A 27,252-nucleotide genomic window follows, 5' to 3' on the forward strand; every position below is an offset into this window, starting at 1 on the left:
TTGCCGTCCCGGTCGCTGCTCCACCCCCTCTGCCGATCCGGGGAGGGCTGCAGACTACCACATGCCTCCTCCCATACATGTGGATCACCAGCTGCTTCTTTTCACCTGACAGTGAGGAGTTTCACCAGGGGGACGTAGCACGTGGGAGGATCACGCTATTCCCCCCAGCTCCCCCATGAACAGGTGCCCCGACCGACCAGAGGAGGTGCTGGAGTGACCGAGACTCATACCCATATCCGGCTTCCCACCCGCAGACACGGCCAATTGTGTCTGTAGGGACACCCGACCAAGCCGGGGGTAACACGGGGACTCGAACCAGCGATCCCGATGTTGGTAGGCAACGGAATAGACCACCACGCCACCCGGACACCCCACAAGTCATGTACCGTCTTAACAGGAAAGCAGGCAACTCGGGTCATTAGTAGGAAATAGTTTAATAAAACGGATCTCACATTCTGGAGACACTGAAGGAATCTAACTTCTTCTAAAACAGGACGCATTAGTTTGGAGACGTACACCGCCATCAACCCTCTGTAAACACGTGGGCCATCAAAACCCGGTTTAACAGGAGATGAGGAAATGGGGGGAGGGGGAGGACAGTATTGTTTAGTGAGTTGGTGTGAATGAATTTAGCCAAAACGAAATGAAAGCAAACCTTTCAATCCTCCTAAAGATTGTCGGTTACACCGGTGCACGAGGTTTATCAGAAAGTGAAAACGTAATCCAGACGCACGAGGAGACAAACACGGAAATGACGTAACACAACACAGTAACAGTAGCGGTTTTCCGATTTGGAGGCACACCAGCCGGAAGTGAGATGAACTTGGCTCAGAGCCCGTCTGTTATGGCTTCCTGGTTCGGACATTTTGTTTGGACCGACGTGTGTCTCCTTTAGTTCCTCGGCGCACCACTGCCCCTTTTCCACCAACAGGGAACGGGTTCGGTGGCGGTTCGCAAACCCTTTTTTTTTTAAACGGTTCAGAGCATTTCCACCAAAAATAAATTGGTTACGAACCGGCACCAAAAAAATAGCAGGTTCTTCGGCGCGAACCGTGACGACGTCAATTGGCGCGTGACATTCCAGAGGAAGGAGAGAGGAGAAAATGGCGAGATGGGCAACGGAGGAAACTCGGTGTTGGGTTGTTATCTGGGCATCTCCCGAGGTTCGGGAGGAACTAGAGAGTAAGTAGCACGACAAAGAGTAAGCTGTATGGAGAATTAGTAGAAGAGATGGCCAAGAATGGGTTCACTCCAACGCAAGAGCAAATGATCAACAAGTTAAAAAACAATTAAGGACTACCGAGACGATAAACGAGTTGCCCACAAATGGAGCTGGACGACGTAACATCATGCTGCCGGATTATTGCTAGCTAGGGGGTCTCAGCGGATGTCGCTAATGTTTACATCCGGTGTGCAACGCACCGTCCCCCGTTGATGACGTACACGGTTCCGCTAAAAACTGGTGGAAACGCGGGGCCCGTTCGCCACACGACACCAAGGTTCCCAGAGTCCTGAACGGAACCGGTGCCTGAACCAGCGCTACTTTGGGGGGAAAGGGGGCTCATGTGGTGCGACCTGGACACACAGTCGGTAGCGAACTGAGGATAAAACTTAAAAACCTGTTTAACTGAGGAGCTTCATTCCAACAACAAGGTGCTGCCACTTGAAAACGACTCTCTTACGGAAACAGCGGTAGAATGGAAGGGTGGCGTCCCCTGCGTTTACATTTTCCGCCATTTCTTTTTTCCCCTCCTAAATGCATACCTTACTTTTTTTGGGGAGTGAATTCCCTCAATTTTTTTCATTTCCCTGCAAATATTCAAATCGTCAAAAGAGAACAAATTCAGCTCAGTCCTGCGGTTCTCATGGGCCCAGCTGAGCGCCACACAGTGTAAACCCGGAGTTCTGACGACAACAACAGGACAGTCCCAAACCTGTAGAAGAAGTGTTCACAATGTGCAGTTTGGTGAAAGTGTGTGCAAGTGGTGACACTTGGCCTACGTGATATGACACCTCAAGGAATATTACTTTGAAAGGCTGTAAGGTTGCAATGTCTTCCTAAGCACCCCCCCCCCCCCCGGTTGTACTTGGCCAATTACCCTATTTTTCTGAGCCATTCTGGTCGCTCCTCCACCCCCTCTGCTGATCCGGGGAGGGCTGCAGACTACCACGTGCCTCCTCCGATACATGTGGAGTCGCCGGCCGCTTTTCACCTGACAGTGAGGAGTTTCACCAGGGGGACGTAGCGCGTGGGAGAATCACGCTATTCCCCCTCCCTCCCGAACAGGCCCCCCCGACCAACCAGAGGAGGCGCTAGTGCAGCAACCAGGACACATACCCACATCCGGCTTCCCACCTGCAGACACGGCCAATTGTGTCTGTAGGAACACCTGATCAAGCCAGAGGTAACAAGGGGATTCGAATCAACGATACCCCATGTTGGTAGGCAACAGAATAGACCACTATGCTACCCGGACGCCCCCAGCACACCACCCTTGCCAATGAAGGTAAATGAAGTTTGTGTGTGTGTGTATGGGAGGGGGGCTAAAAAGCTCAAACAAATGTGAACCTTTCAAATATCTCACCTGATTATGCTTATTGGAACAAGTATGGCAGCTAGAGGCATTTCAAATATGCAGGATTTTACAGCAACAGTGATTACTTTGGTATTAGTGCATAGATGCAATTATAGAATCCGGAGGCATACATACGAAACAGACACATTCCTGGATATAAATTATATCATATAGGGCAGCAGGATCAGGTTAGCTTAACATTGAGCCCCTTTCAACTTCAACACAAGGGAGGACTTCCCTACCGAGTTCAGAAAAGATCGAAGGCAGTCGCATATGGGGGGGCAACATTTAGAGCAACTGTGATGGGCAACAAAGTGCATGTGGGATCATGTATTTTTGCTTTCATCACACAGGGAGGGTTGCCTTTATCTGATGCTCAGAAGTTTTCCCCGTGTCTCACCAGTTCACACCGCAAGCAACCACATCGCCATGGTACTCTCACGTGACACAGCTGACTGCTAGCTACTGCAGTTATGTGTATGTATATATAGAAATGTAGGACATTACTGGTGAAGGAAATCAAACCAAAGTTCATGCTGCTAGCTGTGTGAATGCATGGTAAGACAGTCTGCACATCCCGTGTCGTGTTCCCAGACCAAAAGGAGAAGACGCCGTTTGGTTTTCCTCATGAGGTGTGTCCTTTCCTGCAGGGCCGCTGTGTGAGGTGGGGGCTCCATGTCTTGCACTGTGCAAAGTTTAAAACGTCAAAAGACCTGTGCTGGCCTGTGTCAGACAGCCAGAGTAATGGTGGTCCTGACATCAGACCCATCTCCTCCTCAGAATCCCTGCCTCCTTCTTCTCTCCTCCTCTGAGTTTTCATGATTGAGTACCTTTCATCTGGAAGACAAAGAAATGTGGGATGGTTGTTTTGAATATATCCCAACACTCCTGATTTTGAGAATAAAGTCAACAGAATGGGGTCCAAGTCCAGGTGGTGACAGAGCTACAGTTCTGAGGGGGGGAAAACAGCCAGGAATCTGTGCGATGGACTGGATTAGAGCACAGCAAGTTGACTACTGCATCCTTTATATAGTAGCTGGAAGGGGCGGCTGCTCTGACAAGCACCTATTAAAAGCTCAAAGATGTCAGACAAGAGGAGAATTTGCTCTGTGTAAGACTGTCTAATTCAGACAAGGGAAAATAACTCTCTGTACCTTGTTATCCATCTTCAACCATCCAGCAGCATCTAGAGCAGAACCTGCAAAACAGAACATGGTACTGAACCTGGGGTTGCATGACAAATCTTTACTGCAGCCCAGTATATTATGGTTGTCGTATTCAAACACATGTATGCTGTGAACACCAGGAGACGGGACGACTTATTCAATGCTGGCCTACCTTCGACTGGTCGAGGACTAGCCAGCGCTCCGTGGTGGTCTGCAGGTCCTGACCACTCAGGGGCTCCCTCAGACGGACCCTCACTTCCACACGACCCCCCGTAGGCTTGCGGCCATCCATTACCTGTTATGGCAGGTTACAAGAGAAGATAATGCCGGAAATAACGTGAGCGTCATTCCCCGGGGATAAAGCGAAAGTGGCGGCCGCTCACCACACAAGCACAAGGGTTGGGTATCATTAAGACCTTAATGTTACTACTACTCTCACTGATACTGCTTATTGATCCAGTACTTTAACAGTACTCATCAGTTCTTTTTGTAATTTTTTTTTAGTGAAAAAAATAAAACAAATTAAGAAGAGAATTAACATTGCTTTATTTTCTCATGTCTGGACAGAGCGTTACTTTTAATCATCAACCCATGTGTGTATAATTTAGTTAACTCCATGTGGGCTCCAGGCTGCTAGCACACATAACATACCTGAGGTGGACGGGACAACGGGAGATGAACTACGAGCGAGGCAGTTGAAAACTAAATTCCTCCACCTGTATGAGATGCACTTTAGATGTTTCTACAGACTGCTTGTGTTTCTGCCCTTACATGCACAAGACTTGTTGCACTTGTGGCAACAAGTGTTGTCTGCATCGACTCTAGTGACGCATAACCAGACTTCTGACCGTTCGGTTCTCTCCGCCGTTGTCACTACAAGCAGGCTCTGTGGGTCTGCGTGTGCGTCTGAGAGAGGCAGAGAGAGCTGACCCCGACCCTCGGCTCACACATACGACAGGCTCCGACAGCTCTGTCTTCTGGATTGGGAATAGCGAAAACGCATCACAGACGAATGTCTTACTCTTACTGCAAGTTAGAAAGGGAGTTGGTGATTTGAAAGGTGCAAGATACTATTTATGTAGCCTAAATAAATGGGAAATTTATTTTCTTTATTTCTCCAATACGATAGCAGAAGCCTTAACGTCGGAGCTTATCAACTCTACGGTCTTTTAATAATTTAGCACCGGTGCCCGTTTAATACCAGGTTTTGGTACCCATCCCTAACAAGAACCTTAATACCCAGAACATGCCCTCTCAGCCTTCTAAATGTCTTGCAGGGAAAAAAAACAAGGTAACACTTTCTATGAAAGTTGCATCTATAACGCCCTATAAGCATCTATAACGCCCTATAAGTGTAGCTATAAGTCATAGTAAGATTCATTATAACCATGTATACGCCCTCACAACACCTCATAACCACCTTTATGATACATTATGTCAATTTAAAAGGGATTTATGCATTATAAATACGTCATCATTAGCCTGTTTATCTGACAAATGTCATAATGCATCATAGACAACTTGTTTGCTGAAGTTTTGTAGAGATGCATAATGAGACTTCAGTGCTATTTAAGTCTTCAGCCATAGCCGTTAGTCATTGTAATATAGGAAAGTATGGGCGTTATAGATGCTTATAGGGCATTATAGATGCTTATAGAGCGTTATAGATGCAAGCTTCATAGAAAGTGTATAGTCATGCTAAAAATGGTAATGTCCTCACCTCAACAATTTCCCTGACTTCACTCTGGGTCTCCAGTTTCTCCAGCTTCACATGGGCCATTCCCACTGGCTTGTCACTCCGCAGGAAGCCCCTGTCACATGACACACAAAGACAACATGTCACTCACTGGGTCTACTTTAGTAAAGATATTTTTAAACTAATTTTAACATGCCAACAAGACAACCTGAGCACAAAATACAAAAAAAAGTGTTTAAACTTGCTTTTTTTTGGGGGGGGGGGGGGTTACCCCTTTTTCTCCCCAATTGTATCTGGCCAATTACCCCGCTCTTCTGAGCCGTCCCAATCACTGCTCCACCCCCTCTGCCGATCCGGGGAGCACTGCAGACTACCACATACTTCCTCCGATACATGTGGAGTCGCCAGCCGCTTCTTTTTCACCTGACAGTGAGGAGTTTCACCAGGAAGACGTAGCGCATGGGAGGATCACGCAGCTATTCTCCCCAGTTCCCCCTCCCCCCTGAACAAGCACCCTGACCAACCAGAAGAGGCGCTAGTCCAGCAACCAGGACACATACCCACATCCAGCTTCCCACCTGCAGACACGGCCAATTGTGTCTTTAAGGACGCCCGACCAGGTAACACAGGGATTCGAACTGGCGACCCCCATGTTAGTAGACAACGGAACAGACCGCCACACCACCCGGACGCCCCCAAGCCTTTAAACTTGCTTGAGGTGGAAAGATGACGTTTAAGTATGAAGGACATATAAATAGGTTACTTTGACAAATCTCTAACCAATTTCTCTCTGTCAGCATCTCTGCTAGATAAACACACATAGACCTAGATTCATCTCAATGAGCTGTCTGGAGGTAGCTTAAATGCCTTGGGGCACATCGGTATGAATGAAAGGTACCGTAGATACCTACACAGCCAACTTCCAATTACCATGTCATTGCCAGAACACACCCTCAGTTCAAAACAGCAACCACATGGTCAACCTAGGAAATGGGTTCGCAGTCTCCGTTTTATAGCCAGATGAAGATCTGGACATGGAATGAGGCAGGAATTGTGGGATACTGTGACTCACCCTTTGTGCAGCACCTCCAGTTTGAGCCCTTTGGACTGAATGACTCTCCTGAAGCCTCTGTGGTTGCGGTTGATGGACAGTGTGAAGCTCTGGTTGTAATCTGGTTTAAGAGGAGATCAGCCATGAAGATATGCATGGGTTATACATGCGGCAATTTCACTGGCCTAAGAGGCATCTGATTTCGATATGCACTGGTTCCATTTTGGAAAAAGATTTACTGTTTTGACTGCACTGATTGGAGTGTATTTGAAGCTGCAATTGGCAACCTGGACAAACTGACACTGTGCCATCTTACATCAGCTTTTGTGAAGATGTGTGTGCCTACCAAGACCTTCTGCACATATAACAATAACAAGCCACGGCCAGCCAAACTAAGAAAACCGGCAGGCCAAGCAGGATGCCTACAGCAGTAGGGATAGAGCCCCGCACAAGCAGGCCAGAAATTCAAGGAGATCGGAGTGGCTAAAAGAAGCTACACTGAAAAGCTGAAGAACAGGTTTTCAGCCAACAACCCTGTGTCAGTGTGGAGGGGCCTGCAAGACACCACAAACTACAGAACCCCCCCCCCATGCTGAGGCAAACAAAGACCTGGCTGACGACCTGAATGTCTTCTATTGCAGGTTTGACAGAAGTTCACACCTTCACCCACTCCAGCCCAACAACAACAGCCCCCATTGCACCTCTGGCAACCCCCCCCCCGATACTCAGGCTGCACTCAAGATATGTGTGGGGGATGTGAGCCAGCTCTTCCAGAGACAGAAGACCAGGAAAGTACTTGGTCCAGATGGTGTCTCCCCACCCCGTCTTAAAGCCTGTGCTGACCAACTGGTTCCAATCTTCACTCAGATCTTCAACAGATCCCTGGAGCTGTGTGAAGTCCCCTCCTGCTTCAAACGCTCCACCATCATCCCGGTCCCAAAAAAACCCTCTGTCACAGGACTGAATGACTACAGGCCTGTCGCTCTGACATCTGTGGTCATGAAACCTTTCGAACGACTGGTGTTGGCCCACCTCAAGAACATCACAGGACACCTGCTGTATCCCCTGCAGTTTGCCTACCGAGCAAACAGGTCAGTAGATAATGCAGTCAACATGCGACTGCACTACATTCTGCAATACCTTGACTTCCCAGTGACATATTCCAAGGATTCTGTTTGTGGACTTCAGCTCGGCATTCAACACCATCATTCCAGAAATCCTCTCCTCCAAACTCTCCCAGCTCACTGTGCCCCCTGCCATCTGTCAGTGGATCACCAGCTTCCTGAGAGGCATGAAACAGCGGGTGAGGCTGGGGGAAGTCACTTCTGGTATATGGACAGTCAGCACTGGTGCTCCCCATGGATGTGTCCTCTTCCCACTGCTTTTCTCCCTCTACACCAATGACTGCACCTCCAAGGACCCAGCTGTTAAACTACTTAAGTTTGCAGACGACACTACGGTCATCGGACTCATCCAGGATGGCGACGAGTCTGCATATCGGTGAGAAGTTGAGCAGCTGGTGCTCTGGTGTAGTCAGAACAACTTCAAGCTGAACATGCTCAATGGTGTGGCAACAATATTGGACTTTAGGAGACACCCCTCAGCACTGCTCCCCCTCACAATATCCAACAGCTCTGTCAACCGTGGACACCTTCAAGTTTCTGGGAATTACTATTTGCAAAGACCTGAAGTGGGAGACCAACATTAACTCCATGCTCAAAAAGGCCCAGCAGAGGATATTCTTTCTGCGGTAATTGAGCAAATTTGGCCTGCCACAGGAGCTGTTGAGCTAGTTCTACACCACAGTCATTGAATCTGTCCTGTGCACATCCATCACAGTCTGGTTTGGAGCAACAACAAAACAGGATAAGAACAGAATGCAGCAAACAGGAAGGACAGCAGAAAAAAATAATTGGCGGCCCCCTGCCCATCCCGCAGGACTTGCACACCTCTAGAGCCTGGAAACGGGCGGGCAGAATCAGCACAGACCCCCGACACCCAGGACACAGTCTGTTTGAACTCCTACCTGGCATCGCTACAGACCAATGGGCACCAAAACCACCAGACAGAGGAACGGTTTTTTCCCCCATAGGCCATCTCTCTCGTGAACAGCATAGTGCAGGAACAGACACTTACTATGTAAACTTTGTAAATGGCTCCCACTGGTCAAGATGTCTCACTGACATATCTAGGGATGTGCACTACTTCTTTAAACCAGATGTGCAATACAAATGTTTGTGTAATTAAATGTACAATTGTAAATACACACACAACTGCTGTATACTGGTTACAATTATTGCTGTTGTTGTGGTTGTAACATAGGTATATAACATAGTGTGTAGTTGTGAGGTGGATGGCAGGTGAATATATAATGTATATTTCTGGCACATAATGGTGTAATATAGTAGGAGTATATATCATTGTATATGGGCATGATGAGTTGTGGTATGGTACAGTGTATGGTCAATATAGTATACAAGCAATATGGTATAATATATGGGCATAAGTTGTTGTTGATAACTCAACCTTAACAAAACCCTGTATAGTAGCAACATATCTGTTGTCTAAACATGCTTGCCTCCAATGTCCTGTCAATGTTCCATTTATTCCTTTTTTCTTTTCTTTTTTTTGTGATTTTTTGTGTGAGTGATATCTCCAAGTGCTAGAAGCTGCTGTGAACTGGAGTCAAATTCCTCATGTGCATAGGCACACTTTGATTCTGATTCATGTAATACTACACCCAAAACTTGAAATGCACTACAATACTTCCCTCAAAGACAACTGTTTTGTGAGCTGAAGTCTTATGATGACTTGTGACTTTAATGGTTTCCATTAATATGATTTTACTTTCAAAATCATAGTCAGATTAAGTGTCAATTTCCCCCCCCAAAATGGTGGAAGTTTCATTTGCAAATGAAAGCCAATGAATTGTCTATTCTGTCTACTTAATCTTTACTGTAGTATACTCTGAATAATGCATGTATTCAGAGCTTTCCTCTTTAATGCAATCACTACTTTGAGAAAAGTCAGTAGTGCACCCGAGTAGTCGTCCAAAAGAACCAGTGGGTGCATCGGGGTACGTCTGAGAAAGCGGTCTGTTCATATGGCATTAAGACGGGAACTCTTAAGGAACACTGAACGGTGTTGCATGCTTCTCTCATAGGACCGTTGGCTCCATATTAACAATTTCCAGTGAATCCTTCCTTCTTTTCTCCTCTTTACTTGAGATAAATACGCTGTGTCCACCCCCAGATAGTGATTGACAGCTTGTGTCTGGGATTTCTGGTTCTCTAAAACTGTCGTGCACTTACCTGGTGAGTTGGTGTTCTTGATGACTGCTGTTTTATGTCTCTGCGGTTGCTCCTGATGGCGACAACAAACCAGATCAACATTAGTGAGTGAATACGTGATGAGCAAGTGAATAAAAGAATGAATAAATTAATGCAAGAACAGTGTAGGGTTGCAGCCTAACAAGAGACCGTAAGGTTTGTTGAAAAAAAGAAATGGGGCAAATCTTAGCCATAAATGACTTACGGTACTGGGATAGGGCAAGTCAAACTTGATATAGGCGTCTAGGTCATTTGTTTGGATACCTTTAGTGGGGGAGCAGAACACAAATGATAAGAAACCAGTAGGTGGCGATCCTGCTCCATCCATAATCAAATCTGTATAGGCCATACTTTTCCATACCTCTTGACTGGTTTTAAACATTTTGTTTCGTGTTCATATTAAATGTTGATAGTAGCGGGGTAAAATGAGGCTTAGTGAGTTCAGGTCAGTCTGTGGTTAGAGATCATTCTTAATGCTGCTGCTAATACTACGGCTACTACTAATTATTATTAGTAATAACAAATTATTCTACTCCATGTGGTAATAAATTTAGTTATCATGATGTAGTGTTAGACTCCAATGAAAATGTGATGTTTTGCGATATAGAGCATACATGGGTCTAAAACTGCAGGTAAGCATATGCCATCATGTGTATATCAAAACTCATTTCCCAGAATGCTTTTCTTCATTTGAGATCATTTTTCTGCTGCAATTAGACAGAACTGTATGGAGTAACAATTAAAACAGAGGTGACAGAATTCAGCACAAGTCTTGGACCAGAATCACATCTCTGATGTTCTGGTTAGGTCAGGCATCATACAGTGTTTGTGTTATCTGGTTGAAACACCGTGTCGCCCTTTGAAATATCTCGTCTGACTTCCTGGGACGGAACCGTGTGTGTGTAACTTAAGCCCAGTGTGGTCAGATGATGCTGAATGCGAGGCGAGTTTGCATTACCGCTGGGAGCAGGTAGATTCATCCCTTTCACGATCACCACCACCATCTCAGTGCTGCTCAGATCTGGGAATATTCTGAGAAAGGAAGGAAGGAAAAACAGAGAGGGAGAACAGAGAAAATAGGCAAAGGCAGTGAGATGGTGAACTGGTGTGCCATTGCCCTTGCATCCACACTGGACACAGAGGCTGAGAAAGGTTCAATGGCAAGGAGTAATCTGTGGGTGGCGCTGTCAAAGCTGACCGTCACCCTCTTTCAGGTGGGGAAGTAGGAATCCCGATTAAAAGGTGCATTTGCAAAACACAGGAAAAGACAATCCTATGGTTAAGGGAGTAGGTAAAGTTCATGGGTCCTTCCTACGTCAAGAGGTATTTTGCATGCTTAAAGCAAGTGAGGCAAGAGGCACATTCAAATTTTCTCTATGTTGCACAATGCAATCTGATGATATTGTTTGTTTCATTTCCTTAGAAAAATATATGACCGATACGGACATGACCGAAACTGACAAAAGTCATTAGACCAGAGAAAAAAAACTAATAAACGACAGCAAACTACAACGAGAAGTCCCAGGAAACTTTAGATTGACAACCTAAGAAAGATTTTACAGATTAACAACGCAAAAGGTAGAGGGTGGAAGTCACCATTAATAATGATCACAAGCAAACTATGGTTAACCTGACTGTATTGTAGGTCCTCTCCTCAAAGTGGTGTTTAGGGGGGTCAAGACCCTGGGCCTGAGACAACTTCAGAATCTCCAGACTCTTCTTACAGCCTTCTGCCATCTTCTCAAACCTGAGAGAGACAGACACACACAGACACACACACACACAGGACAGTATTTTAACAGACATCACCTTCCCTCATAGTGTCAACAATGTGTGGAATCATACTGTTCTGTCTGAATTCATATTTTAGGACAAATTAATCATAGAATGTGATTAGGGACATAAAAAAGCTAATAAATGAAAACAAGAACAGTCATCTCACATTAGAGGGGGTAATACTCCATGTCATTAGAGATTAAATGGGGTTTGTGCCTCTAACAGGGCCTTACTTTGTTGTTTCTGTGATGTTCCCCAGGTGTGTAAATTTCTTGGAGTAAGTCATACATTTCTACAAGAGAGAACAGGGGAAGACATTAGTAACATGGTTGCTTGCAAAATGTCTTTAAGATAAAAACTTGCATCTGTTGTTTTTACCGAATAAACTGATTACAAACTTAAAATAACTCAATAATACAGTCAATTAATCAATGCAGGGTGATGATCCATGAAAAAGGAGTCATACTTCATAAATTCTTTGGAGCCATTTAAAATAAAAGGATTCAACAGCTTAGTTTGATGGGGTAAAAGGATATCTAAGGGGCGTCTGGGTAGCATAGCAGTCTATTCCGTTGCCTACCAACACGGGTATCGCCGGTTCAAATCCCTGTGTTACCTCCAGCTTGGTCGGGTGTCCCTACAGACACGATTGGACGCGTTTGTGTGTGGGGAAGCCAGATGTGGGTAGTGTCCTGGTAGCTGCACTAGTGCCTCCTCTGGTTGGTCGGGGCGCCTGTTCGGGGGGGAGGGAGAACTGGGGGGGAATAGCGTGAGCCTCCCCCACGCTACGTCCCCCTGGTGAAACTCCTCACTGTCAGGTGAAAAGAAGCGGCTGGCGACTCCACATGTATCAGAGGAGGCATGTGGTAGTCTGCAGCCCTCCCCGGATCGGCAGAGGGGGTGGAGCAGTGACTGGGATGGCTCTGAAGAGCGGGGTAATTGGCCAAGTATAATTGGGGAGAAAAAAAAAGGGGAGGGGGGGGGAAATCCAAAAAAAAAGAAAAGAAAAAAGATGCAACACCGGGAAACAATAAACAAAAATGGCAGCAGTGGGGAAAGGCAGAGTTATGGTAACTGTGTCCAAGGTGGACTTCATAAAATACTGAGTTAAATGACACACAAATCCTTCACAACGTGCAAGCCTGTGTCAGCTGTCACCATGGAAATCACTCCACAATGTAAAATCAATAACTATCTTTCTCCTGCCATCATCATCATCATTATTTTTATAAGTCTGCTGTGTTACATCGCAACTACTTAATTCCTTTGGATCCGTCTCAAAGTGGTCATTGGTCTTCCGTTCTTTAGAAGGGCTCACTTCTTGAAATTAGTCTGAGGGAGATGACCCCTTCCTTCTCCTGAGAATTATCAACATGATCGACTCAGGTTGGTCATGTTGTTGTGGCTCACAAGGTTTTGCGTTTATTTCAAAACATCAAGATGAACAAACACAATGTGCAAGAAGAAAAAAAAATCTGGTAAAATTATCTTACTAATCATTTTATTATGATTGTGTGGCCCTACCTCATACTGCTCTTTGAGTATCTTGGCCAGCTGTGAGTAGACTTCCTCTGCTCTCTCGGAGATCTGCACATCCATGTGGTGCACCAGGATGAAGTCCTCGTCTTCATCCCCAGGGGGTGAGGGTACCTAAACCAACAGAACAGAACAACTGGAATTGTGTGGTAACCTCAGCTGGTGTAGTAATGTAGGATACTCCTTCAACTGCCATGGGATAATTTCTCCTTCTGCTTGTCCCAACCAAGAAAGTTCCCAGTGCATCATTATCTACAAGTCAGCTGAGAGAGCTGGTGAAGACTGAAATATAACCAAAACTGCCAAATGATTTTCATTCTGTTGCCCTCCTTACTACACCTGTAACAGTTGCTGGATCTGAATGAGGCAACCCATATTCTGAATAGCACACTAGACAATGACATCATGCATGAAGTTATTCCAGTTGATGAACACATTTGAACACAAATGATCTGGAGATCGTAGCGTAGCACTTCTACGTTCAGCAGGTCCTGACCTTGCTAATGTCCACAGTCTTGGCGTTGCGTGTCGCTTCAATCATGGGATCGAAGCATTTAGCGGTGCGGAGGAAATGTTTGGCCTGTTCCATGTCATTCTTCTGCTTAGCCTGCAGGGCCGCCTTCATGTACTGCTTTTTGCGTCCCTCCAGGAAGTCCAGCTGCTGAAGTACTACAGGGTAAATTAGAAGAATGGAAAGAGTGACAAAGGAGAAACTAAACAACAAACCCAATGTACGTGATATGAAAAACTTGATACGCAAAGCTGGTGTTTGCGTGATTGTACCACCATATCGCAACGATGATTAGATATTACATTAGTGATGCTTGGCTGTAGTCAACTTTTCCAGACTGAGGGAAACAAGACCAGATGATTCAAAATAACCCATTATTTGTTTGGTCATAGAAGAGAAATCTGGGAACTGCTCTGAGCTGTTCGTCTATGTTTCTGTGGTTTTGGAGACAAAGTCAACTAACCTTTGGGAGGGAGGCCCTCCCTGGTGGTGATTCTGTCAGGAGAAGGAGACGGTGTTCGCTTTCGCACCTGAGCTGTGGGAGGAACAGCTAATATGGGCTTCTTTGTTTTATCAGGAACAGGAGGCTTAGTCTGCAAAAGGAGATGATGGACACCTTAAATACACTTAGAATACAAGGGCCACATTTACCTCAACCCTGAACATGATTAGAAGAAAGAAAGAATAAGAAGAAAGAAAGATACTTTATTTGACATTGTATTCTTACAATGAATGTGTTCTCTGCATTTAACCCATCCTATTGTATAGGAGCAGTGGGCAGCTGCAGCGCCCGGGGACCAACTCCAGTTCTTCTTTCCTTTGCCTTGGTCTGGGGCACAGACAGGAGTATTAACCCTAACATGCATGTCTTTTTGATGGTGGGAGGAAACCGGAGCACCTGGAGGAAACCTACGCAGACACGGGCAGAACATGCAAACTCCACACAGAAAGGACCTCGGAAGGCTTGGGGTTCGAACCAAGGACCTTCTTGCTGTGAGGCAACAGTGCTAACTGCTGGGCCACCGTGCCGCCCATTATATTGTGTTGGTATCTGTATATGAAGCACCAACCCACCTGTTCCTCCTCCTCCTTCTCTTCATCGCCTTCTTCATCTGCCATCGCTGGTGGGTCAGTAGATGCAAGCTTATTGGCTGCCTCCAGCACAGCAGTGAATCCCTGCTCAGCTCCTGCAACTTCCTGGCCAGGGATTGGAGGAAAGCCTGTAAGATATAAACAAATAGCATTCCAGTTAACCGAGAATTTGTCTTAAATTCACATTTAAAAGTCTTGACTTTATAGCCTCATGCTCCTAAATACTATCAGAATGAATTCATAGCCATGAGCCAGATGAACACACAGGGATTTGGCTTGGTAACATTATTGCACACATATTGACGACTCACATTGCATGATGGTTAAAGGTCAATAGGACCACACATCACACACGTGGTTAAAGCTCAAAGAACTAGATGTCAGTTACTCTAAATGAACAAATATTAAACCACTCCAAACACTATACAGGCCAATATTAGTCTAAACAAACTATGTTAAAATACAATTAAAGATTAAGAGAACTGAGAATAGGGACATTTAAAGCTACATTTAATAGCATGGTTTGATATGATTAACAACTACTGACTACAACTTCTTACAATTTCTCTCGCGGCTGCACAAGCCTACTTGAGACCTACATTGTCGAGAACAACTGGGACGCGTGAAAGTGGCAGCAGTTCATGAAACACTCATTCACTTTTGTGCTTGTTGTACGGCTGCACAAGTGCAAGTAACGGTGACTCTTCTATCGCCTGGTTTGCTGAATGAATCAGGTTTCACCAAGCAGCTCTGTCTGGAGCCAGAAACTCAAGCCAGTTTGAGGTCGAGCTTCTGTGGAAATGTTACAGGGATATTTAAAACAAAGCAAGAGTTACCTCGATTTGCTGTACATACACAAGTTCACCATAAAGGAGCCATTTAGAAACTCTTATCTTTTTGCATTCCTTTTAAGTGCTCAAGCCATGTTAATTTCCTACGGCTAAGCACTGTATAAATATCACAGCACCTGGCAACTTCTGGTATCGCACCATTAGACTTCTTATATTGCCATTTGATGCCTAGAATATGACGGAAACTACGCATATGGAGGGAATTAAGGTGTTTTTTTCATCTGGTGTAGGTGGTCCATGACTCACTGGCCTATAACAGTAGCCTTACTTAACATGCGGCCCCTGTCTTTCAGTCTGGCATCCATTATTGCTGCCTTGGAAAGTCCATTCGACTGCACAGCCAGAGTGAGGTTCTTTGAAACAAACAATGGCATTTGAAGTCGTATTTAGAGGAGAGCAAAGCAATATTATCTGGGAAAGGGTCAGCCGCAGGATGCGTATTCTTGAAGTCCTGCCCGGGACTTTGGCTTCTTTGCTATATTCAGGACTAGCAGAGGTACCCGGCGTTGCCCAGGGAAAATGTTCTCACCAAAACAACCAACACGATCTGATCTTTACGATATAATCGATGATGAAATATAGGATAATTTATATGATATATGTGATAAACAAATGTCAAATAAATGAATCTTACTAACGAAAATTATCAGATGTCATAATTTTCAATCCATTCATCAAGCTTCTTTGCCAATGTGTGTATTAATCGGTCAGTGCTCAAGCGTCTCAGGATAAACCACGTTCTGTGTCTTACTATTTGGCGCTAGGATAGAAAGCTTTTCTGCAATACCAGTTGTGGAGGCAGCTACATACAACTAGCCATGTGAGAAATATGGAGCAGAAAGATTTACTCCAGTCATTATAGAAGTCTGTCCTTGGGCTTTGTTGATGGTCATTGCAAAACATGGCTTGCAGGGAAACTAAAGTCTGCGAAACCGGAAGAGCAGCTCGGAGCCGGAGGGAATAAGGGGTATCCTTGGTAAGAGGATGACTTCTCCTTTGTACGACCCACATGAGATGGTGGCTTCAATAACATTGGCATGTAAGTGAGTCACGATGCAGCGAGTATGCCGCCACCACAAATCGCCAAAAAATAAACTCAATTTCACAAATAAATCAAAATTTTTACTAGGTTTTTGAAATATTTTTCGAACTGTGCAATCCTTGGAAAGTGCTGATTCTAAAGATACCTTTCTTTTTGTTCTACAATGAGTATTTCCGGAGTTTTAAGTGAACATATACAAACATACACTCTTGCTTTATATATACATATAGAGAGAGAGAGAGAGAGAGAGAGAGAGAGAGAGAGAGAGAGAGAGCAGTTAAATGATAGCAGAACGATGACTTCCCTCTCTGACCGGTGGTAAACGGCTGTAGGTTGCCGATAGTGGAGGCCAGGTGGTGTTGCACTTGACCTAACCTGAACTTCAAACAAACACAATATAAAAGAAGCTTACCGGGGGGAGTAGGGAGCTCCTCAAAGTTCACAGCTTTGCCTGCTTTGTGGGATCGGATGGCACTCTGGTATTGCTGTAGTAGGGCAGAAACCAAAGGTTTTATAACCTGTCAACAGTCCACCATCACTTACTGAATGTACACTGAAGGTGTCTTTTTTAAAGGGAATTGGAGACATTTTTTTATAATCTATTATTATAATGTGGTTATAATAATGTACTATGGTTAATAATGTCATCCAGGTTTTTCTTTTTTTTTATTTCTAATATTTATCTGTAAACATGTTCTCCTGGTTTAATGTCACTGAGAATGCAGTGTGTCTCTCCCGACAATTACTTACAAGAACTAAATGTACAAAAGAAGGTTATTACAGTTTCAGGTTTTTCATTTCGTTTTAGTTTCAGTTAGTTTTCAGTGTCTTTTTAAGTTTCAGTTTAGTTTTATTTTGTGATGAATTCTAGTTCAGAGTGTCTTTCAGTTTCAAAGAAATGGAAACGGATGATCCGCTGTGGCGACCCCTAACGGGAGCAGCCGAAAGTAGTAGTAGTAGTAATAGTGTCTTTAAGTTTCAGTTTAGCTTTAGTTTTGTGATGAATTCTAGTTTTCAGAGTGTCTTTTTAAGTTTCAGTTTAGTTTTAGTTTTGTGATGAATTCTAGTTTTCAGTGTCTTTTTTTTTAATATAAATTTATTTCGGATTTTTCCCTTTTCTCTCCCAATTTAGTGGCCAGTCGATCCCTATTTTAGTTCATACACCCACCCTCGTATTGCATGCGTTCGCCAACTGCATCTCTCTGACCGGCAGTCTCGAAGGAGACGCCTCCCCACTTTCGTGACAAGGCGAATCCAGGCCGAACCACTGTTTTTTCCGACACACACAGAGACGCATTCATGTGACGAACACAAGCTGACTCCACCCCCCTCCCGAAGACAGCATTGCCAATTATTGCTGCTTCATCGAGTCCGGACATAGTTGAATCTGATGAGACTGGGGCGCGAACCCCTGGTCCCCAGTGGGCAACTGCATCGATTGAGTGTCTTTTTAAGTTTCAATTTAGTTTTAGTTTTGTGATGAATTCTAGTTTCTATTTCGATTTAGTTATTTACTTTTGGCTTTTAGTTATATGTTTAGGGGAAAAAACGGCTAATTCTGTGATGTTTGCAGTTGATCTATGTATGGTAAATAGGACAGGTAACAAGCTTTTTCTAATTTGCATAAAAAAGAAATACAGATCAATAGACACCCCAGTGTCTTTATTGCTATAACTCATTTCTTCTAATATACTGTATGAAAATAACCCAGCCACTGAGGATGCACAAGCCAGTGCCAGTGGAAACGGATGATCCGCTGTGGCGACCCCTAACGGGAGCAGCCGAAAGTAGTAGTAGATACTGTATGAAAATGACGCCATGATGGCCTCGTAACTTGATACATTGTAACATCTGGCTGCAGTGTAGTTAGCAGCTACTGCTAACCTCCTAAATACCACATTAACATTAACCTATAGCTAGGTCACCATGCAGCCTTGAGCTAATCACAGACTACTGAAAGGAAACCAGCATATGTACGGTGTCTATTGTAATTAACATTAATTGTAATTAACTTCTTAAAATCACTGGCATTTCGGGGCCTCCGGGTAGCGCGGCGGTCTATTCCATTGCCTACCAACATGGAGATCGCCGCATCAAATCCCTGTGTTGCCTCCGGCTTGGTCGAGCATCCCTACAGACACAATTGGCCGTGTCTGCAGGTGGGAAGCCGGATGTGGGTGTGTGTCCTGGTCGCTGCACTAGCGCCTCCTCTGGTCGGTCGGGGTGCCTGTTCGGGGGGGGAGGGCGAACTGGAGGGGAATAGCGTGATCCTCCCACGCGCTACCCTGGTGAAACTCCTCACTGTCAGGTGAAAAGAAGCAGCTGGCGACTCCACATGTATCGGAGGAGGCATGTGGTAGTCTGCAGCCCTCCCTGGATCAGCAGAGGGGGTGGAGCAGCGACCGGGACAGCTCAGAAGAGTGGGGTAATTGGCTGGATACAATTGGGTAGAAAAGGGGGGGTATAAAAATCACTGGCATTTCAACACTAACGTCCTCCTCCAAATGTTGGGCATCGTCTTCTTCAACCACTTCTACGTTGTTCCTCTCTGTCCTCTGACTCCTCTCGCCCAGCAGTCAGACAGCCTTCACCATGTTCTCCCCATTGTCGATGATGACAAGTAAAACCTTGTTCTCCGGAATACACCACTCTTCCAATGAATCGGCAATGCACTGCACAAGCGCCACACCAGTGTGAGGATGCTCTCTAGCCGTTTTAAGTTTAGCAAGGCATGGCGCGCCCTTCCAGATGGAGGGTGGTAGAAACAGGCTCAGATGCCCAGGAAGGACATCATCAGCCCTCACTTGCTACACCCATCCACACATATCGTCACCTTTCTGACATCTTCTAGAATCTTTGCCAGTTTCCTTTTCCCCTCATTCATTTTTGGTGAGATAAGCCCATTCACCCTGGCTGGCCTGGGTGTTTGGAATTTGGGCTCCCAACGTGTTTGTGAAGTTGCACAATGCCAGCAACTCACATAGCCTGGTGGGGGAGCCCTGTCTGAATAGGCATGTCTACCAGGGCATCTCTCGTATACAGGGTTTAAGGTATGCTCGTGAGCCAGGTTTCGACTTGTTTGAAACAGCTAGTCAAAGCTGGCTACCCAACCTGCCTCAGCGTCAGGTCCATGCTGTCTGTTTCAGAGCTGCATGGTCTGATGTTGCTTGCCTTCTCGCTGTCCAATATTTCTTGGTAAACTTTCCTATGTTTTGAAGAAAGGCGGACCTTGACATTTGTTGGGTTTTTCCCTTTTATCAGCAGGCCACAAACTTAAAAATTTTCGACTACAATACACTTAGATTTGTCGGACACTGCTATGTACTCAAAGGAACCCCACACTGTGGGAACACTTGCGGCCGGTGGCCGACATGCTTCCATGTTTTCACATCTGTGACTGCAAGAGTGCTGTATGCAATAGGGGGCACTGCGTAGTGTGTGTTGAAGGTATGTGTCCTCTGGGATGTGTAGTTTCCTAGTCACAGCCTTTAGCAGGCAAGCTAAACGTTCTTGCGAACTGAGCTAAACAAAAAGTATTCATCACAGCTTAACTTAGATTAATATTAGTTAGTTTTGCAATTGTGCACTGCTGTTTTAGCTTAGTTTCAGTTTTTCAGCAAATTCAGTTTTTATTTTAATTTCAGTTTACGAATTAATTTTTTACATTTCTGTTTCCGTTTCAGCATCAGTTTACGATTATAACCTTGGTACGAAAAGTGTGTCAGGCTGAAAAAACACGTTCTTCCAGAAGAATGTGTTCTTAGAGCCACACTGAATATAATTAACAAAGACAGTAAGAGGCTGGGCTGAACCCTGTGGCCCACCTTGGCAATGCGGTCATGCATTCGGGCCTTGCGGTCATCCCCGCCTGCTTTAGCCTGAGCAGATGCCTCCAGATACTTGGCTCTCCTCTGCTCAAGGGCCTCCAGGACAGTCTTGGGAGGTGCAGGGACAGATGCAGGTGCTGAGGAAAGAGAAGTTGTGTAACAAATGCAATCATTGCAACCTGCAGTGGATTTGTAGTCACTGAAGAGATATGGCAGTATGGAGGATGGGAAGACTGGAAAGCAATTTAATTTTCATCAAAAGAACACGGCCATACACAGAAATACACATACATCTACACACACAACACAAAAACACAGACAACTCTTATTACCTTGGACTGCTGCAACAGTTTGTGTAACCTGTGTGTTTTGGCCAGAGACAGCTTCTTTGTCTGCTGCAGGGCCTGTTCCTTCCCCTATGGGCAGAGTAACAGGAAGTTCATACAGAAGCCGGAAGTTAGTAACCACTGACCGGTAAATCATGTAGACTCTGCTTACACAAGGTGATTGATATCTTAATTGATGGAAGTCAAATGTCATTAAAAAGAACCATTTAGATAGGACTCTTTAGATAGATCCATGATACATAGATGACAGATATATCATTTAGATGACAGGTCAATATTTTTGCTTCCCTCCCTCCACAGGTTTTAAATTTTCTTTGCTTTTCCCCTGATTTCTGTTGTTTTATCTCGTGGCTTTGGGAACATCCCTCCTTACCCTGAGCTGGCGAGGGAGGTAGACCACTCAGGTCAACTGGCTGTCCCTTCTCCAACGCCTCAATTACCGCATCAAACCTCTGCACCGAGAAATAACAAGAAGAGAAGGAGAAAAACCCAGACTGTCAAACATAATGCAGGTCTTTGTCATCTTCCTACAGGGCTGACATGTCTCACATAGCTGAGAATAGGATGGTGCAGTCTGAGAATGTAGCAGGAGCAGGGCTGCTCGGTTAAAAGTGGGTAATATACCACCGTTTTACCTCTCGCAAATACTACATTCACTGTTGAGAGATAGAGAGAGAGAAAGAAATTGAATCAAAACACCATGTTATGAAGCACACTGTGGCTTTTACTTTTTTCCTCAGCCTGCTGCTACATTCCTAAAGCAGATTCACTCGGCTCAGCAAATCGCTTTGTAGAAACGCTGCTTCCAGTTGCAGCAGAAGCGAGGCTTTGCTGTTCCGTGAGTCTTTAGATTACTAAGGACACAATGATAACAATGGCATACAAAAGAAAGGCTTACCATAACATAATTCAATTAGCTCGTCAATTTCTGCTTTACAGTAACTGGTAAACACTTGATTTACTTGATGATCAGGGTCAGATAATCGCAGATAAGAGTTTTCCCTCAAATTCCAGTTGTTGTGAAGAACTACAGCATGATGTACGCCCTGCTATCTGAATGCAGATAACCAGTGTACACTGTATGTTTATATGGAGTAATATGTGCTGTAGAGTTCAAGGTATGTATTATGCACGTCTTGCTCTGTCCCTTTGCACCTCTTTCGTTGTACAATGGGTTTAGTATATACTGTGAAACTTATCAAGTAGTCAATAAATCTCTGCATCGGTGCCAACAAGACAAAATATAATCTATTCATTGCACTTGGGGATTAGATTAAAAGTGATTCTCATCCTGAAGCAGATCGTATGCGGATACCAACCACACTAAAAAGTAACAGAAGACTTAAAACTGCAGTCCATTTAACATCAGATAGGTAACAGTGAGTCCTTCATCTTACCTTGCTAGTCCTAAAATGCAACTTGGCTTGCTCCACGTCTCCTTGCTTCTTAGCTCTCAAGGCTGCCATCTTGTATTCCTTCTGCCTCTCCAGAAGCATTGCCCTGGTCGCCTCACTCCCTGTATCACATACAAACCCACAACGACAACAATGAAAGCTTGTGTTCACTACATATCTGGAATGCAATTTCTCTTAAAGACGCAATGAGCAAGTAAGTCGTTACTCCAGACGCTGTTTTGAGCATTGGCAGAGAAAATTACTGAGCAAAAAGAGACAAATTCAATTACGAGAAGACGGGAAAAAAAGCAAGAAAATGAAATAAACTTTACAGCCAGCAAGTTAACTCCCATGTACTGATAGCATTTCTGTGCATTATATTTAACATGTTAAACTGCCACCAGCCAAATGCAGTAAATTTGGTTGTGGCTGGCAAATTGGTCTACATTATAGGACTCTTTGGCAGGTTACCAACACAACTACATTTTATTCTAAAAAGAAACTAATCAGATAAAATTTTGAAAGGGAGTTTTGAAACCCACCAACCCCAATGAATGGTACCAATAATGTGATGCAACACTGATCCCTGTAGAGGAGGGCTCTCATTGGTTGGCTACACAGCAGTGTCCCTGTTGTACGATCCTAAGTTTTCAGGTTAAAATGGAGTCTTGCAGCTCACTTCCCAACTGCTGATAAAGTAATCAGTTAACTGCCATGATTGCACTTGTGATGTGCTGCCTGGTCATGGAAATATATTTCTCTACAGACAAATTCATCTCAACCAATTCATTTGAACCAAACACTTGATCAGCTAATTTCACTGAGTAGCAGACCTTCAACTTGAGAGGAGGGGATCTAATTAGTGAAACCACCCTGTTTGGTGTGAATAAAAGCCCGCATACTCTGCCATGACACCTAATTGAAGACTGCACTCTTGCCAACTGACCATCTGACTGACTGTCATGAGACTGTCCTGTGGGTTCTTTTGTCTCCTCTTCTGGGGACAGGAGGCTGCTCAGAGTGGGCAGTGTGGTAGATGAAAGCTGTTCCTCCTCACTGACGGGCGTTACTATCTCTGGTACCACAGGCATCGTCTCGGCCTCCGACTCCACCTGCTGCTCAGTAGGAGTGGGTTCAGGTGGAGCAGCTACTGAGGGAGTGGGTCGTGGGGGAAGTGGAGGTCGAGCAGGAGCACTTGGGGCTCCTGTGGCAACTGGTGGAGGGATCTCTGCCTCATTGACATTTCTTCCTTTCTTAACAGCAATTAACATGGTCTCAAGAGTCTGAAGGGAAACAAGTATTATCATTATTCATGACTATTAAATACAGTAACAGCTTAGATAGCTAATTTAAGGTTATTGTAGTTAGAAATATATGCAGTTAAAAAACTATTCATAGGCTGTAATATTAAGTCTGTTACTTTCAACCGTAGCCATGATTAAGCTTTTGTCTACTTCAATAGAATGGTGTTTGTGTCAATAATCCTAACCAGAATAACCTTCAAATGAACCGAGTAAAAAGGTGTTCATTGATCACATACTTCTTATTTTTAAATGCATCCGTTATTTTTTTTAACTCTGGGATTTTCTATCAATAAATAGAAAACATGAGTTAATTACTGTAAAAGATTATCGGGATCCTTTTTCATGAACATGTTACTTCCCAAGTCTGTACATAAATCTTAAAATTAGGCAGTAATTTCACCCACCTTCAGGCCCCGCTCATATCTCCTGGCTTTAGAAGACTCCCCTGAAGTCTTTGCATTCTGTATGGCGGTCTTGTACATGCCAATCCTCTCCTCCAGGGTGTGCTGGAGACTGCCTGAGGCTGAGGAGACCTTGGTCTCCTGATGCTTTAGACAGACATACGAAACCGTGTTCGGGTAGCATCAACATTGTTTGAAAACAGTGTGTAAGCCTAAATTTTAATGAGAAACTTTGAAGCATATAAAAGCAGTTCATTAAGAAGGGAAACTATTTACCGCACAGATTTAGAATATAGTGAAAAAAATATGGCTTGTGTTCTGCCAATTCCATCACCATCTAAGCACTAGTGAAATCACTACCAATATACGGCTATACAAAAACTACAATGAACTTTGTCTATGGCTGGTAAGTACAGGCACTGTAACAGTACATAATGTTAGAGGGGTTTAACCTACTCTTAATTTAACAACTATCAACAACTAAGAGTGAATGCAAATTTGGAGAAGGCAGCATACCTGCATTAGTGAAGATTCTGGTGTATCTGTTGGAGACAATTCAGCAGTGACAGAGGATGCGGGGGTGGCATTTGAGGTGTCCTCATCATCCTCAACACCAACCACTTCCTGCAGCTCCGCCTGACAGAAAAAAAAATTCCAGCAAATCAACAAAGTTCAATATCAAACATCCAATAGGACTCAAGGTCTCAAGCGCAAGGCTATATTTTGGTGCACAGTGGATATGACAGAATAGAGATATTTTGCACGCAAATGCTAACCAGTAAATCGTCATCGTCTTCGACATCGTCATCATCCTCATCTTCATCTTCATCCACGTCCCTCATACACTCATCAGCCATTCTTGCTATGTCTTCCATAGGTAAGGGTGCTAAGACACGAGACATGTCATTTACTTAATGATTTAAATGCAAGAAAAACAGCACAAGTCACAGTAATAACATGTCATTATTGGTACCACTGTCCGAATCAGAATCCCTTTACTTGCTTGAGATTTGTGCAAGTAATGTTTTTGTCCTGCCTGCACTGGTGCAGACACTGAAAAATTTAATTCGTTTAGGATGCATGCATTGACACAAGGAGAACAGGAGCTCACGTCAAGGTAAACTTCTCTCCCAGGGGCATTTGACAAGACTGAATATTTTACAGCAACAAATAACAGCAGAGTTGCACGTACTCCTTGCTTTCTGCCTGGTGCTTCCGCCGGCAGCAGCAGCTTTATTCCCCGTAATGGCAGCAAGCTCTGCCTCCAAATCCGGGTCGTCCAGGTTTTCCTCCATGCCGATCATCATCTCCTCTGGATTGAAGTCTACAAACAGACCCATCTGGAACAAGGAAGTAAACAAACACTATCCAATCACAGCTGGTTCCTTAGTAAACCGGCTAGCAGACTTGGCACCCCACAAACGAAGTTAGCCCAATGAGACACGGTATCGAGAACACACTCACCTGTTTGGCTGCAGCGGCGCCCTGACCCTTGGGCATCGGTGCCCTCTTCTTTTTACCAAACATGTTGCGGCTTGTTTTCTGACAAGCCAAACACAGCAGGTGCGGAGCGGTCCAAACTAAACCTACAAGCACACAAACAATAAGAAAATGCTGCCCTGCCTCAATGTCCGACTTGGATGTCAACAACGTCGGCTGGACTACGATGACTCGTCATGTGAGCGTTGTCAGGTGCCTCGCCCGACAACTCGCTGGCTTACGCTGTCAGTCACAACCGACACTCGCGTTAGCCTAGCTAGCCGGCGAGGCGGCTAACGCTAGCGAGGCTACGTTCTTAAACGTCAACCCGGGTTTGACGAGTTGGAAAGTTGCTCGCAAAGACGAACACGACAAGCTCAAGCCGCCTGCGTCATATAAGCCTCGATTTTCCGACAACCACACAGAGTATGATCCTTTTACCTGCTCGTCCGCCGGCTGCTCGGCTTAGCTTCCTCCTGCCCGGGCTCCTCACTGGCCGACAGTGAGCCTTGGTTTTGACATGAGACGGGCCCGTGCGACTGCGCATGCGCCCACGGCTGGGGGCGTTTTAGGACAAACTTCCAGTAACCCCTGGCTGCCGCGAGTTCTCAGAAGCGTGCGCGGAGGGGAAGATCTGTGACGAGCCCCGTACCTCCGTTTGCTTCCGATGTCCATTCAGCTTCAGATCAGTGGCGATGGGAAATAAAAACGCGAAAACATCTTTGCAAGCAATAAAAGTTTTATTTGTCAAAGCGAGCAACAATGTGCAAAAAAGGGGGAGACAACGTGATTATTCCACAATGCACGCTACAACATGTGGCACGTTTTACGCTACGTTCCCCACTTGGTGCAAAAAATGAAACATTTACTTCCGTTTGATTAAAATGATACTGCAGATTAACTATTTCGACGGCTATCGAGATATCCATCCATTATCAGAGCCTTATCCTGATGAGGGCTGCGGAATGCTGGAGCCTATCCCAGCAGTCATTGGGCGGCAGGCGGGGAGACACCCTGGACAGGCTGTTACGGGTCTAGATAGATCGATGCCATCGGCTATCCACTAGTTTACCTTAGATACACATGACCCGCGCTCAGGAACATGTTACATCACTTTGATTATACTTGGCTGCACTGAGCAACTCGTGTGTGTGTCATTCTTTATAAGATAGCCTACTGAAACATGGTGTCAGAAGTGGGAGAACTTATTTCTTATTTTACTAGCTCGCATGTTTAAGTTTGTAGGCCTGAGTAGGTCACATGTCGGAGGATTCCGATTCAGAGCGAAGTACTTCTGCTGAAGACGTTGTCACAGGGTAGCTAACGCTAGCATTACCGGCGCCGATAGCATCACATACAATGGCAGCTAACGTGAATATTCCACCACCGTCCCCGATGAGCTTCACAGGCGATTGAAGTGTCAATTGGGACATTTTTCGGGCCGAATATGAAGACTACGTCCTCGTCACGGGCATACTTGGCAAGGACAAGAAAATACAAGCGGCTACTCTAAGGAGTGTGATGGGAAGTGAATGCAGGCATATTTACCGCCACAATCTGAACCTCTCAGAAGATGATCAAGGGGATCCTGACGCCATACTGAGAGAGTTGGGGAAATACTTCAAGCCAGCAAAAAACACAATATACGAGAGGTACATTTTCGGGAGTTGCAAGCAGGAGGAAGGAGAATCGTTTGATACCTTTGTGACGAGACTGAGAGAGAGGGCAGCAACCTGTGAGTATGGACAGTTGAAAGATGAAATGATCCGTGATAAGATAGTCCTGGGAGTTGCAAGCGAGGCCGTTAGGCGCAGGCTGTTGAGAGAGAAGGATTTGAACATGGTCACAGCTATTGACATGTGTCGCGCAGCAGA

At 45.0% G+C, this 27,252-nt stretch overlaps 1 protein-coding gene across 1 annotated transcript; it reads right to left on the reverse strand.

Moving 5' to 3' along the window:
* On the reverse strand, positions 1-25,892 carry cc2d1b (coiled-coil and C2 domain containing 1B). The gene is made up of 26 exons (XM_056293992.1): positions 25,820-25,892; positions 25,364-25,485; positions 25,092-25,239; positions 24,676-24,785; positions 24,416-24,535; positions 23,903-24,046; positions 23,141-23,477; positions 22,198-22,316; positions 21,174-21,252; positions 20,786-20,869; positions 20,451-20,590; positions 17,039-17,111; positions 14,716-14,861; positions 14,105-14,234; positions 13,627-13,799; positions 13,119-13,244; positions 11,828-11,886; positions 11,449-11,565; positions 10,777-10,850; positions 10,024-10,082; positions 9,801-9,852; positions 6,511-6,610; positions 5,463-5,553; positions 3,915-4,037; positions 3,731-3,774; positions 1-3,413 (listed from the first exon to the last, which is right to left on the reverse strand). The coding sequence occupies exons 2-25, from the start codon at positions 25,424-25,426 to the stop codon at positions 3,763-3,765; spliced, it is 2,679 nt and encodes an 892-aa protein (XP_056149967.1). The 5' UTR covers positions 25,427-25,485; positions 25,820-25,892; the 3' UTR covers positions 1-3,413; positions 3,731-3,762.
* Positions 25,893-27,252: the final 1,360 nt, after the last annotated feature.

This window comes from Lampris incognitus, chromosome 14, assembly GCF_029633865.1.
Source record: "Lampris incognitus isolate fLamInc1 chromosome 14, fLamInc1.hap2, whole genome shotgun sequence".
Taxonomy (NCBI): domain Eukaryota; kingdom Metazoa; phylum Chordata; class Actinopteri; order Lampriformes; family Lampridae; genus Lampris; species Lampris incognitus.